General features: G+C 37.4%; 1 protein-coding gene across 2 annotated transcripts in view; it reads right to left on the reverse strand.

Moving 5' to 3' along the window:
* tmcc3 (transmembrane and coiled-coil domain family 3) overlaps positions 1-15,451 on the reverse strand; it is a 132,964-nt gene that overhangs the window by 94,213 nt on the left and 23,300 nt on the right. The window contains exon 1 of one of the 2 annotated variants that reach the window (XM_008110860.3): positions 8,902-10,252. The exons of the other annotated variant lie outside the window; for it this stretch is intronic. Within the exon in view, the coding sequence (XP_008109067.1) occupies positions 8,902-8,970 (69 nt within the window). The 5' untranslated portion in view covers positions 8,971-10,252. Of the gene's footprint in view, positions 1-8,901; positions 10,253-15,451 lie in introns of those variants that run through there. 2 annotated transcript variants of the gene reach the window in all.

Consider the following 15,451-nt stretch of genomic DNA (forward strand, 5'->3'; position numbering starts at 1 on the left):
CTTCTATATGGCGTTCTATTTCTTTCCCTTTGAACTGTATCCTTTTCAAATAGTATGATTTCTTTGCATAGGCACAATGACTAGGGCAGGGGTCCCCAAACTTTTGAAGCAGAGGGCCGGTCCACAATCCTTCAGACTATTGAGGGGCCGAATTATCATTTGAAAAAAACAAAACAAATTCCTATGCATACTGCACATGTCTTATTTGTAGTGCAACAAAAAACAACAACGAAAAAACAATAAAATATTTTAAAATGAAAACCATTTTAACCAACATAACTTATCAGGATTTCAATGGAAAGTGTGGGCCTGCTACTGGCCAATGAGATAGTCAAGTTAATTAGGATTGTTGTTGTTGTGTGCCTTCAAGTCATTTCAGACTTTGGCCGAGCCTAAGTCTAAAATTAATTATTTATTTACTGCATTTATTTACTACATTTATATCCCACCCTTCTCATCCCGAAGGGGACTCAGAGCAGCTGTATGTACATACAATATATTATATTATTAGCATAACACAATATTAGCATTATATATTACTATATTGAACTATACCATTATACTATTATATAATATGTAATATATAACATATAATTAATATTATTATATGGTATTGCTATTAGTATTATATTGTATAACATAATATTATTATCAATATTATATGTATATACAATATATTATATTATTAATATTGATATAAAAATATTATATTATAAAACTGAGGGCGGGGGCCAGGTAAATGACCTTGGAGGGCCGCATCCGGCCCCCGGGCCTTAGTTTGGGGACCCCTGGACTAGGGCTTACATGTTCTCACATGCCTTTCAACAGGATTTTTGAAAATGCTAAGAATGTTATCTCATGTTTTGCTGGGGGAAATTTTTGTCAACACAGGTTTTCAGAGCAAACACTAGCATGTAGGAGCTGTAAACTGTTAAAATCTGGCTCTGTCGAGCTTCTCTTTTTCCTGATCAGTCACAACCACTTTGCTGGAATGTACACAGACTTGTTCAATCAGTTTAATATTACTCACAAAATCTCTTGGCTTTGTTAATTAATACACACAATTGCCATTCACAAATTACAAATGTTTCCCACTTTAGCCACAAACTCCCTAGTTAATATGGTTTCTAAAAGCACTTCATATTGTTCTACTACTTGATCCTTCTGCAATTCCATCAGGAAATGATACTGGCAGCCTGATAGTGCACATTTGTGCCAGTTTTTAAGCATGATTTTTAAACTTGTGTCCTTTGTTTAATCTTTGTTTTGTGTATTTTAATAAGTATTTGATAGAAATACATTTTAATATGTGTATTTGTGGTATTTTTACAATTTTTATGTGTTCTACTGAACTGAGTAATTAGAGATTTAGGACAGACAAATTATTAAGGTAAAAGTTTTCCCCTGACATTAAGTCTAGTTGTGTCTGATTCTGGGGGTTGGTGTTCATCTTCATTTCTCAGCCGAAGAGCCGGCGTTGTCTGTAAATGCTCCAAGGTCATGTGGCCGGCATGACTGCATGGAGCGCCGTTACCTTCCCGCCAGAGAATTTGCATGTTTGCATGTTTTCGAATTGCTAGGTTGTCAAAAGCTGGAGCTAACAGTGGGAACTCAGCCCGCTCCCCGGATTCGAACCGCTGACCTTTTGGTCAGCAAGTTAAGCAGTTCAGCAGTTTAACCCTCTGCACCACCGAGGCTCCAAAATCATCATCATCATCATCATCATCATCATCATCATCATCATTAAAAGGTAAAGAGTAATCCCTATCATTGGCTTTAAAAAACACTGGTGATACATGGCATGGAAAAGGAGGAAGAACTGGGTGAAACTGACATCCCTCTTTAGAATGACTGGTGGGAAAATGTTACTGAATGCATATTAGGGCAATGCCTATACTAGGTGAACATGTCTCATTAAATTGTAAGTTTTTGAAACCTCCAGATTACTGGGGTGGAGTAGGGGCAGAGAAAGTAGATAGGAAGCTATAAAATTGATTTTAAAGTTATGCTCAATCTCAAGATGAAACATAGGGCAATCGAACACACTGCCAAAAGTTTGAAAAACACTACTTTCATACACATACAATTCTATGAGGAGAAAATTGAGGGTGCATCAAACACAGAAAGGCAGAAATGTGAAGTTAAATGCTTTCACAACCAACAATACATTTTAAAACTAACACAAGCACATTTAATATTGAATTTCTCTTTTGAAGACATGCAAAAGAGTACCTCAAAAGCATTTCAACTGGCACATTGTCATGTATCTGCATCATTCTTCATCTTATCTTAATCTTGTGCTAATGAGATACTTCAAGCAGCAACAGCATTACATGTTTTCACTCTCAATTTTTAAGTTTTCTATATTGAAAGCCCTATGGATGTGAAAGCTGGACCATAAGGAAGGTTTGAACTGTGTGTTGGAGGAAAATTCTGAGTCCATACTCCAGGAAATAATGCCCGAATGCTCATTGGAAGGAAGGATATTAGAGGCAAAGATGAAGTACTTTGGCCACATAATGAGAAGACATGAAAGCTTGGAGAAGATAACGATGCTGGGGAAAATGGAAGGAAAAAAGAAGAGGGGCTGACCAAGTTCAAGATGGATGGATAGTATCTTTGAAGTGACTGGCTTGACCTTGAAGGAGCTGGGGGTGGCCATGGCTGACAGGGAACTCTGGTTGCTTCATGAGGTCACAAAGAGTTGGAAGCAACTGAACGAATAAACAACAACATATTGAAAGCAAATATTAAAAGTTAGCTATGAATGCACAAATATGTACAATGTCAAAAAGTTCTTTCAAGTACAATATATTTTTCAAAGAGATTGTAGTAGATGGTATCTGGCTTGAGAAACCAAGATATTCAAACAAAGCTGTCCTATGATAGTTAAAAGACCCCAATTGTTCCAGAAAATAACAGTGAATATTTACTTTGGGTTTAAACAGCAGGAACTAATAGACCACACAATGGAATCTCCACTAGGCCTGGAGCTCCTCCTTGTGTTTGGAACACACGCTGGTTCGAAATGCTTTTATTGAAATTGATTACTTGCCTTAATTACTGCAATAATGCTCTGCTGGTCCAGAGATGGGAGATCTCCCACAGACAACCACATTACAAAACCTTATCTAGATGAATACTTTTAATCTGAACAAATAAATTATAGCAAATACATGGAAACATCAATAAAAACAAAAAGAGATTTTAAAAAGTAAACAAAAATGGCAACAGCTGGCACAATTAACATTTTTATATTTCTATCCCCGCAAGAATTATAGAATAGTAGAGTTGGAAGAGACCTCATGGGCCATCCAGTCCAACCCCCTGCCAAGAAGAGGAAATCGTATTCAAAGCACCCCCGACAGATGAGAAAATTATTATTTGTAGATTCTAGATTGGTGTCTTGAGGAGAGTAAAAACTCATTGAACTAATGGAAATGCTATATTATAAGGCCATCTCACAGAGATGCCAATGGGCAGATTATATTGGTCACATTTAAGGCAATTTAATTAACTGTCAACCATATTGGCAGTGTAACAATCTTGCCAATTAATTTGTTTTATCTTTACATATTTGATGTAAAAATTATTTTCTCACTTTGAATGGCTTTTACCTGATGCACAGAGAAAATTCAAAGAATATTTGATATTTTTGTTTTGATAGGTAAAGGTAAAGGTTTTCCCTTAACATTAAGTCTAGTTGTGTCCAACTCTGAGGGTTGGTGCTCATCTCCATTTCTAAGCTGAAGAACAGCCATTGTCCGTAGACGCCTCCAAGGTCATGTGGCCAGCATGACTGCATGGAGCACAGTTACCTTCTTGCTAGAGTAGTACCTATTGATCTACTCACATGTGCATGTTTTCTAACTGCTAAGTTGACAGAAGATGGGGCTAACAATGGGAGCTCACTCTGTCTGCAGAATCGAACCACCGACCTTCCAATCAGCAAGTTCTGCAGTTTAGTGTTTTAACCCACTGCAACACTGCAGCCCCACTTTTGTTTTGATACATGTTACTAAGTTTAAACAGGGAACTTGCATTATTTCTATCGCAGAGGAAAGAGAAAGTTCTGTGGCCTCCAAAAGCATATAAAACTGCATGTGCTTCCTTTTGAAGAGACAAAGGTCCCATTTTCAAATGTCAGCAGTGACAAGAATAATATACCTGCCCTTAACTGGGTGAAGTTGTCTTTGGGTTTTTTCCCTCCCCTGAAAGGTTATAACTACCAACAAAAGAATATAGTTTATGGCAGAGATGAATTCATTATACAGTATCTTGCCTGAGACTTATCACTTGAAGCCAAAAGAGCAACTCTGTCAAAATAAATCTAGAGTATTCTGCATTTAGCAATCTGAATAAATCCATCATTCTATTTTCCTTTATTGAAATAGGGAACAGAATGGAGTGCTGTTTGTAACATAGGCAGAATTATAACATTTTATGCAGTTCATTTGTAATATATATGGTTAGGCACCTTTTAAAATTCCTTGTTCTCCATATTTTCAAAGGACCTCATCAGATGCAGGGTCCTCCCTCTCCCCCCCCCACCCCCAAAACCTCATTTCTACACAATATAAAAACAGTTTACAGACAGAGTCTGCAGTGCCTTTCATGTTCCTTCATTCGTGTTTGGGCAATGCTGCGTTTGGTGGTCCCTATGTAGACTTGTTCGCAGCTGTGTGGTATACAGTAGGTGAGAGGAAAGGTGCTGCAGAATAATTCAACCAGAATAATAGCAGAGTATTTGATGAACCAACTTGGACACAGCATTTTATTTGAGAACACAGAAAGGCTGGACCACTCTAACAACCACCATGTCAGACTACACAGAGAAGCCACTGAAATCCACAAGCATATGGACAATTTCAACAGAAAGGAGGAAACCATGAAAATGAACAAAATCTGGCTACCAGTATTAAAAAAATCTCTAAAATCAGAACAGTAAATAAAGAACAACACTCAAAAACAGGGGATTTCTAGACATGAAGCAATCAGGGCCAGCTAATCACCTCCCAACAAAGGATTCCCTCAGGTAGGAAGCAACCAAGCTTTGAAGCTACAAGGTGATCAATTGCAACATTCACACTTGCCTCAAACAGACAAGAGTTCTTTCTCCCACTGTGGACCCTCAGAAAAATGTCACTATCTCAGCCATCCATGTAAATGATTTTGGAGCATTTTGGATATCTGGATAAGGGATACTCAACCTGTACTTCAGGGGGAATGTAACCCCTATCCAAAATAGACTGAACTTCAAATTACAACCTTCAGTCTGTCCTTTATTAAATCCAGTCACTTATCTAGCACAGATATCACTTCATTTACCTTTGAAGATAAGAACTAATATAGTTGCATGCCATCAGCATACCAATGACTATGCACTCTAAGCCCTCCAAGTATCTATACCACCCATACATTTGATGTATATTTGGAAAAAAATGTGGAATAGGATTGAACCCTGTGAGATCCCAAAGCAAAGATTTCCAAAGATTGAGCAGAAATCTCACCAGCAGCACATTTTTGGAAACAGCTATTCGAGTATGAATGGAAAAGGTTCAGGAGAATCTATAGGATTGAAACAACATCCTCCAACTTTCTTCCAATGATGCATCTATTTTATTCATCAGGATCCTTCTATTCTGAACAATTAGAGTGCTATGTTTCTACTTGAACTGTCAAAGTTCCAACTAATGGAATTATGGGATTTGCAGTTTAGGGAGGAATAGTTAGCATCTCAGATATTATGGCCAAATGAATTACCAATCTACAATTCTTATGGATGTAGCCACAGTAATTTAAATAGAGTCACAGTACTAACAGGACTGGGTCCTGGAAATGGGAACTGTGCATCCTTAAGATGGTTACAAATACCAGCATTCTCTCTTAATCATTAAACTAGGTAGATGTTCTGAGAGTTGTCATTCAACAGCATATGGAGACCACAGGATTTCCAAGCTTGCTCTGTGTGAACTGATATCATTTTCTAAAGTAAAATCTATCATTTATCTTTAATTTATCATCTGTTCTTTTCACACTATCTAACACAATGCGATCAAAACTGTAGGTCAGTATGTAAATACAGCATTTGGAAGTCTGCAAAATCAAGAGCCATAATAAGGAATGATGTACAAAGGTTCATAATATTTTTGTATCAGCTTTCTCTCTACTTTTCTGGCTCTTTCAAATGCTTCATCATTGCCTCCGGGAGGAATGCTATAATAATTTGGAGGAAGAAATAATTAGCAACAGTAATTGAGGACATTTGCACAATTTCATGTTAAATTTTGACTGAGGTATTAAACATCCATTTTGTTCCAAAAAAAGTAATTAAATAATATGTATGCACTTCAGGAACAGCTTAGCCAATACTTATTGCCATATCTTCCATAGTTTTGACTTATTATGCAGGCTGCATCCTTTCTGAAAATGTGTGAAAAGGTCTTTTTGTCTTTTTCCTATAACACCAAAGACAGATGAGCATACAGACATTGGTAATTGCTCAACACAGAGGCATTCAGACTTGCCACTGTGATTTTTTAAAAACAGTAACTTCTTTCACTATCTTGTTTACCATTCAAGGTCCAGGTATAATTTTAAAAACAAAAACTTCCTTTCACTATTTTCTGTTTAACATTCAAAAGTTTCAGGTATAATAATATGAAATTTCGGGGAAGCGAAGAATGTAACTGGTATGATGCTATTCAACTGATAATACATTTTAATGGAACAGACTTTCTGTTTTGAATTTGATTTTTGCAGTTTCTGGATACATTTGGACAGTTTGGAAGTAATTTGTTGTAGTTCAGTAACAACTGCAGTTGAGACACTTCTAATTTGTTAAAATCCATCTTAATATTGGCATATATGTAAATAATTGTGAAAGTCACACCACAGTATTTCTACTTTGTAAACCACCTTGTGTCCTGCATCAGAAAAAGATGGAATATTAGTAAACATAATATAACATCTTCTATTTTGCCTACAATGAATTGCTTTAAAGAAGGATCCCACAAAGCGAAGTATCTGGGACTTTGTAGGACAGGTAAGCCTCCTTGGTCAATTCCTAGGTGCACCAAATGACACAACCAAAAAGCAGTGAAATTCTTGGGGCTGTTAAGAGCTTCCAGCTACCACACAGGAGATTTTTTTTTCTCGTGTCAGGAGCAACTTGAGAAACTGCAAGTCGCTTCTGATGTGAGAGAATTGGCCGTCTGCAAGAACATTGCCCAAGGGACGCCCAGATGTGGGAGGCTTCTCTCATGTCCCCGCATGGAGCTGGAGCTAATAGAAGGAGCTCATCTGTACTCTCCCCAGGTTGGATTCGAACCGGCAACCTTCAAGTTAGCAACCCAACCTTCAAGTCAACAGTCCTGCTGGCACAAGGGTTTAATCCATTGCACCACCAGGGGCTCCAGAGATGCCTGTGATAAATTTCTAATCCAATAGTGCCTTGAGTGTTGGACTAGGACTCTAGGAGACCAAGATTTGAATCACTATTCATAGAAAGGTGCTGAATGACCATGGCAAGTCACATTCTTTGAACCTTAGAGAAAGGCAGTGACAAAGCTCCACTGAACAAGTCTTGTCAAGAAAAACCTATGATAGTGTTGCCCCTAAGTCAGACTCTGCTTGGTCACATAACAATAAAAACAATAATTTCAGAGCAGCATGCAAGTGCATTCATATCTAGAAACTGCATGGTGCATATATTAATCTTTGTTCGCATCTATTGCAGATAGCATTACAGTTTGTAATATAATACAGGATTGTTGTTATGGAATGAAATGCTTATTTGCAAAATGCCAGTTACAAAGCACCCATTTCTCTAAGGCCTAGGGATAAGTCACCTAGCCAAGAAAACACAGAGGTATGTGAACACCAAATGTAAAATCACATATATGACTCCAAAAGACAGAACAAAACTATCCTTTAACATGAGGCTCAGTGAAATACAAACACGCACGCACCAACGTATTTCCACTGGCAAACATACACTCTGTACTAGATCAAAATAAAAGATTTGTTACTTTCCCTGAAAGCAGGCAAAACACACAAGCAACAACCTGCTCCACTCAACCTCTCCTCTGAGTAGCTATGTATGCAGCAATAGAAAGAAGTGTGCTACAACCACACATCTTTTCATTTTCTAAGAATCCCTCAGGTCTCTCATTCATGGGGGCTACCATAAGTTGGCGTGGACTTGAAGACAGTTAATAACCGTGACAATGCTGGGGACAGTTCCTTCACTTTGAAATAAGACATCCTACAAATTAAGCTAAATTTAATTTAATTAGCTAAAGAGAAACAAAACCCTAAGGGACAGAAAATGTGGAGGATGCTGAGGCCACAAGGGAAATCCAGTGCTGAAGACCCTGGCACCACATAAAGAAAAGTAACACATGCAATGATAAATTAAATGTGTAAATGTGTTAAAAGTCAATTCAAAGTTCATTTAGCAATCCACAGCCCAAGGGTCTGATGACCACATTGTTGGAAAACTGTTATTACACTTGCAAGAGACAAACCAAAGCAGATCAATCTGGTTTTAAACATTTTTTGCAAAAAAGCAAAAAGGTATACTAAACATACTTTTATAATAGGTCAGACACGTAATCCCAATGAAAACCACCAAAATAGCATGTTTTTTTCTTCATCTACATTAAAAAAAAACAGTTGTCCAATCATCTGACAGTTTGGCATTTAGCAATTTTCCTCTTTCCATTTTGCTTATACATGCTATAAGCAGACTGAAAATGCTGAAATGTCAGTCTTACTTAACAAAACTTCCAGTTTATTCAGCAGAGACCAGGAAATCAGAGCTATTACATTAGGAATCAGATGTAAAAGTATTTTGTATTCTTAAAGAAGCTAAACTGTTAGTATTTCTGAAATACTTACCTGCAGCTGTGTGTTGGTATGCTGGTCACATTTCAAGCTCTCCTCCACATCCAAGACTGAATCTGCCATTTGTTAGGTCTGAAACTATTTCAAGATGTCGTGCTTGACTTCACAGAGGCAGCCTGAACAACAGTGTGTACCATGACTTACGCTGGCACTGCCTCTTTAGCAATCACAATTACCTCAATGCCCAATAAAACAAAACATGAACTCTGCTTTCCTAAGGTAACAAAGTTCACAGATAACATTAGTGGTGGTTGATGTTCAAACAGACTGAGTTGCTGCAGGTTGCTGAGAAATCCTTATGAAATTCATATCAGCCAACTGACTCACAGGCGGTAATGCAAAGGTGTGGCAAACATTAGCCCACTCTGCATCTTGCTAACTATGGAGCCCAGCCAAACTGAAAAGACCTGACCTAATAAAGGCTAGTCACGTATATAAACAGGCAATATAGCTGGAAGAACTTGTTTGCTAGAAATGTTGGCTGCCCCGACAGAATGAAGTTTCTGAGAAATTGTTTGTCCACTGTAGTAACACAATCCGAGGAATGTTCTCAAGTTTTCCAGGGTAAGTTACAATCTAGGTAATGGAAACTGATGAACATCACAGCACAGGTAACAATCTTGGGATAAATTCAGTTCAGCAAATTGAAAAACTCAGATGGGAGCCTCTCTTTGTACCCATGCCTCTTGTTCAAGTAGTTGCAAACTTCTGGAGCACTAGCTGCCCATAGTTTAAACAGGTGTACTCTTTGTTACACATACAGGCACATGACCAATTTCTTAATCCCAACCATTCTGCATTTAATAATGAAAAGGAGTTTTTTTATTCCTGATGCATTGTCTCGTGTATTGATGTGAATCACTGAAGGTCACCCAATGGGTTTCCATGGCTGATTCGAAACCTAGTCGAATGCTCACATCACAACACCATGCTGCCATTCAAGCTTAATAAAGTCTTCCTAAGGTTAATATCTGTAGGTTTCAGTATGTACTGTGTACAAAATTATCTCAATGTCTGATTCCTACTATTGCAGAGGAGATATATAATTCTTAATGGTATTTGGAATACAGTTGTGCCAACGATGTGAAGATTTCCATATACAATACAAGAATTAAGGATTTCTGTATAAGTCATGTAGCTCAGAATGATCAGGGCAGCATAAACTTGAGCAGTACTGCAGAACAAATAGTTGCTTACCCATAACTGTGGTTCTCTGAGTGGTCATCTGTGAAATCTGCACATGTGGTAGTTAGCTGCACACGTGCAACTAACTACTACATGTGTGGTTTCACAGAGACCACATGAGAGAACCTCTTCTTGTGGCAAAGAGCAAGGGCAGGGAAAGATATTAAAGTAAGATACTTTCCTGCTTTGTTACTCTTATCCCAAACAAATCAAAGGAGAGTTTGATAGTAGAATTCCTACACAGAAGTGATTACCAAACTCTAGGATTCTAGGTGTTTTGGACTCCAAATTCTAGAAACTGTCGTTGCTTTGGGCAATGATTGAGAATTGGCATACGGAAGATCACTGTATGGGAAATGCTGTTGTACAGCCTAAAGTGTGAAAGGGGAGCATCCTTCCCTTTCTGTATGATAATGTTCAGCATATTGCTCCCGCTCAATTTGTTTAATGTTTGTTACGTCTGGAGGCAAAATGGAGTAATCCAAAAAGGTAACGTGACGATTTCTACAGACAGAAATAGGTGGTGTGTAGTTAAATGAATAAACTTCCTGATACAAATTTAAGAGTGAACAGAATGCTCTTGGCAGTTGATCTATAGAGAGAGGGAAGAAAACAGCAGAAAAGAAACAAAAGCCAAGCAAGTTCTGAGAAGCGATCAGTTAAGTTTATGTTTGATAATACATGAGATACCAAATGTTTGGCCGTCTATTAGAAAAATCTCCAAAAAGAAAACTTAGAGAGTAGCCAGAAGAGAGAGAGTTGGTTCACTCAAATTCCAGACAACTTATAGGCAGAATTTGCAAGAAAAGAGGTTAGGATTTCTGATATTGTTTTAGTTGTGAGCTCAAAGTTGTTTCTTACTTATGGGGGTCTTAAATGTTTTGTTGGCAAACTTTGTTGGGGGGGAGGGGTTGCCTTTTCAGTGATCTGAGGCTGAGAGAATGTAACTTGCCCAAAGTCACTCAGTGGGTTTCCTGAGCCAAGCAGGCATTCAAACCCTGATCGTCCAGTGTCCTAGTTCAATGCTTAAAACATTGCACCATACTGGCTCTTGGGAAATGCATATTTTCCTGCTATTACAATACATTTTCTAAGCTCCATCCCCAAGCAATCAATTTTTCCATTGAACCCTACATTTACTTACTAATGACAAGAGACAGAATAAAAACAAGTTCATTTGCAATATGAAGAAGGAGGAAAGCTTGTACTAGGATAAACATACATCTTTTAGCACTTAAAAAGCCCTGCTTCTAATGGTATGCTAAATGTATTATCTGGTTTGAGCTTCATTTTCATCTCTTATTTCATGCATGGATCATCCAACAGACCGGCATGCTTTTAACATCAGTCTGGCGATGATACCTGTATAAGTATTCCCAAAACATCAGCTCTCTGCTCGTTCCCTGAAGTGGTCATCAATAATTATTTTTCTTCTTTTGCTACAGAAAAAGAACTGCAGGAGAAATAGGAAAATCCATCTGATAAATATTTTTGTTCTGAATTTTTGGCAGTCGCTCTATTTAGCCAAGCCAGCTTTTCATTCCAGCAGATAATTGTATCATATTCCATTCCCTATAAGATTGAATGTTTATTACTTTCCCATGCTTAGCTCTATAAAGATATTGATAATTCAGATTCATTCATAGAGAAAGCATGCATTAATGGCCAAAGCTCGAGGCAAAACAGATGTCATTCTGACCCCCTTCTCACTGACTGAATCTCCTTCCTTCTGTTTTGCTTTTCTGTGTTTTAACTGAGAAAAGTTGGAAGAACACCTATGGCCAAGACAAGGCAATGGAAAAATGGTCACTAAAATTTATCAGACATTTGCCATACATGTGCTGTCTTTGTAGCTATAGCAAAATCATTATTTTATCCTATCATATACTAGTTTGCTAACAGGAGAGAAAAGAGAAAGCATAGCAGGAACTAAACTTACTTATGATATACAAGGTCAGAACTTATCACATGTCCTTTATATGCCTCCTATTTGAGAGTTGGAAAACCTTTCCTTTTATATGACATGCCAAAAATCCTCTATTTTTGGATGTGAGCCATTCATAAAGATAGAAATGAATATCTCATGTATTATGAATGTGGACAATATGTTATTTTTGCAGAGAAATACATGGCAAGGTCAACAGAAATCAATATTTTCATTTGGAATTTAGTTAGAACACAACCTTGTTACTTCCTGATTGTCAACCATGCAAGTCATGACTTTTGACTGTCCCTTGTTGCTTTTTTGGACACTTGGCATCACTATGAAGGGCTCAGCTGGGTCTTGGAAATGCTGGCTGAATGCATTTTGCTGCTCCCCATCTCCCTCGAGCAATATTTAATCCCAGAATAGAGAGGGGACATAAGAGGCACTCAATGGTAACATTGTACTACTTGTTCTGACAGGCAATAGGGAGTATTGAGTGGGTTAGAACTCAGAACTAAAAGGAGATTTGTAATTGTACAGAAACAAGATGTACTTGTCAAGATCAAATACGCAGCAGAATTATGTCATGCTATTTAAACCATCTTGATCTAGATAACAGCATCTTGATGCAAACACATGTTGGTTTGAATAGGACACAAGGCCTGTTGATTTCTAAAAACAGTTTCCAAAATGTGCTTAGAATCACAAGCTTCTTTAAAATAGCTAAATAAAACTGAGTTTCATTAATTACACTATGTAATAAAATTTGAAAAATCTTCTGTTCCTGGTTAGAAAGTGTAATTTTCTGTTTAATTGTGCCGTACTTACTTTGAAAGTAGTTGTTATTCTCCAGAAACTTTGTTTTTGTGGCTTCTACAATCTATGTTGAATTGGTTGAGACTCTATGAGATATTCATTGAAAAACTATAGCAAAATGTGGGTTGTTGTGAGTATGTATGGCCATGTTCCAGAAGCGTTCTCTCCTGACGTTTCACCCACATCTATCCTCAGAGGTTGTGAGGTAAGCAAAATGTGCTGCAAGATGACCCACAAAAACAAAGTTTTGCAGTTGAATAATCTTTTCCCATGTTTTTATGACAGAACCAATCAGGAAATGACATTTATAACCCAGGAACAAAAATTGTGTTACATAGTGTTATTAGCAACCCATCAAACAGTATTCAGATAGAAGTAACTCTTTCACCTACCTCAATTCTAGTTCACTCATATTTATCTGAATATTAGGCTTTAGCCTAATATAAAAAACTGAACTCATAATTTAGCTGTGAACAATAAAAGAATGGCTTCCAGGATTTATCACTGAGATGGATAATTCTGTATGATCATCATAATTTTGCTTATACTGAATCTCATAATTTGCTTTTTAAAATGTCCCTGTCTCCCCACTCATCTCACGTTTAGGGAAATTGTTCTGGAAATGTTCATAACTTTTTTTTTGTTCTCACCACCCCAAACAGGTTTATGTCAGCAGTAAACTGCCTCATTCATCTTAATTCCAGGTCATTTATCAACAAGCTAAAATCAATAGTGCCAACAAAAATCCCTCAAGGACTCTACTACTCACATAACTTCATTGTGAAAACCGACCATTGATTTCTCCTCTTTGCTTCCTGTTCTTTAAAAAAATGATTTTGTGCATTTTATCAAAGAGCCCCTCATTGTATATCAGTCAGCATATGTCCAAAGATCTTCAGCTGAGTGTCTTCTCTATTTCAGTCAGTGGTGATCACTCATGTCCGAGTATGATGGTCTTCCAAGTGTAAGGTCTTGGTGGTGCGTCCATAGGTGACTATATAGACCTATTCTTGATCTGCATGTTCTTCCACAGTAAGGACATCGGTTTCTGGATGAAAGACAGTTCTGGTCAGGGTTGGCTTGATGCACCTTCCTCTTGACACGTTTCTCCCTTTCTCCCTCCATTCGTGCCTCTTCGAATTCCACAGCACTGTTGGTAACAGCTGACCTCCAGTGAGAACGTTCAAGGACCAGGGTTTCCCAGTTCTCGGTGTCTCTGCCACAGTTTTTAAGGTTGGCTTTAACTCCACCTTTAAATCTCTTTTCCTGTCCACCAACATTGTTTTTACATTTCTCTATTTAGTGTTATGAGGATATGTACAAAATATGGCAACAAAAAAACAGCTTTCTCTCTGGTTCCACCTGGACGCTGAAAAATCTAATTTCATAGAGGCAAGATGCTGATATTGCAGTTCCTTCAGTGCCAGTTTTGTTAATATATTTCTGATGGATTTTCATTGTTTTTTTGTTAAGATATTTTGAATTATTGCTTCAGTTGACTTTATTTTTTTTAAAAAAATACAGATTGGTTTTATTGTATGCTTCTATTTGTGACTTGTTTTAGTCATGCCTGTTATATACTGCCCCAGCAACTATAAAGATGACTGGCAGTCAAGCATTCACTAATGGAGGTTGCCAAAACAAATATCCTATTTCATAGGTGTACCATCTAGTACAAAATACCACATAAAGCCTCTTTAGACATCACAGTTTTGTCACAGAACAATCACTATGGAGCAATTATTCTTGAGTGTCCAAAACCTGTTATTTCATAGACAATTGAACAGGTAAATGTCTTGATCTAGTCTGTGGGAATTCATGACAGTTTGTTCTATGAAAACAAAATATCCACAGGTATTGGATTTATTTGTCTGAAACTCCAACAGGAATTTAATATAAATAGCTCAGCGGATGGTCCAGGACTCAATGCAAAGCAAACTGTTCTGCGGACAATAGGCATCTTCTTCAACCATAATAGCACCATCGAGAGCTATCAGAATTGGCAGCGTATAACAGACCTTGAAAGGTTTTGTATATTGTTAGTACTATAGTGAATAGCTCTTGAAGTCTTGAAATTAAAAGCTAAAAATTATATTTTTAGCTCTTTCCATGAATTGTGCATTTTGAACCATAACTTTTAAAGTATTACAGCTTGCCATTATATTGCTATTATAATGTATTAAAGGTTTTACAAAACTCCATTTCAAATTGTCACTTTCAACAGGAGGACACCACAGAATAAATGAAACTTACATAATTGTTGGCATAGCAACTGATCCAATGAGTAGGTCTACTTACAATTGATTTAGGCCATATACTACAAAGATGCCTAAAGCAGCAACTCCTGCCAAGTCGTGTCCAGCAGCGCGCAACTATATCTGTAAGACTTTATATGCTGTGCAACAATCCATGTGCTGTTCTGCCCTGCAACTATCATATTTTGTTGTAACAGCATAATAACTGCTGTTAGTTTCTATCTGTCAAATCCTGCTGTTTTTAGTACTCTGAGAGAAGAACAGCCACTGCTAAAAAAATTGCCAGTGCAAAATTGCCTTGTTTGAAGTAGCTTCTACAGAACTATAATAACTTTGAAATACTTACTCTAACTACCAAAAC

The sequence above is a fragment of the Anolis carolinensis genome, chromosome 5 (assembly GCF_035594765.1).
Source record: "Anolis carolinensis isolate JA03-04 chromosome 5, rAnoCar3.1.pri, whole genome shotgun sequence".
NCBI classification, from domain to species: Eukaryota; Metazoa; Chordata; class Lepidosauria; order Squamata; family Dactyloidae; genus Anolis; species Anolis carolinensis.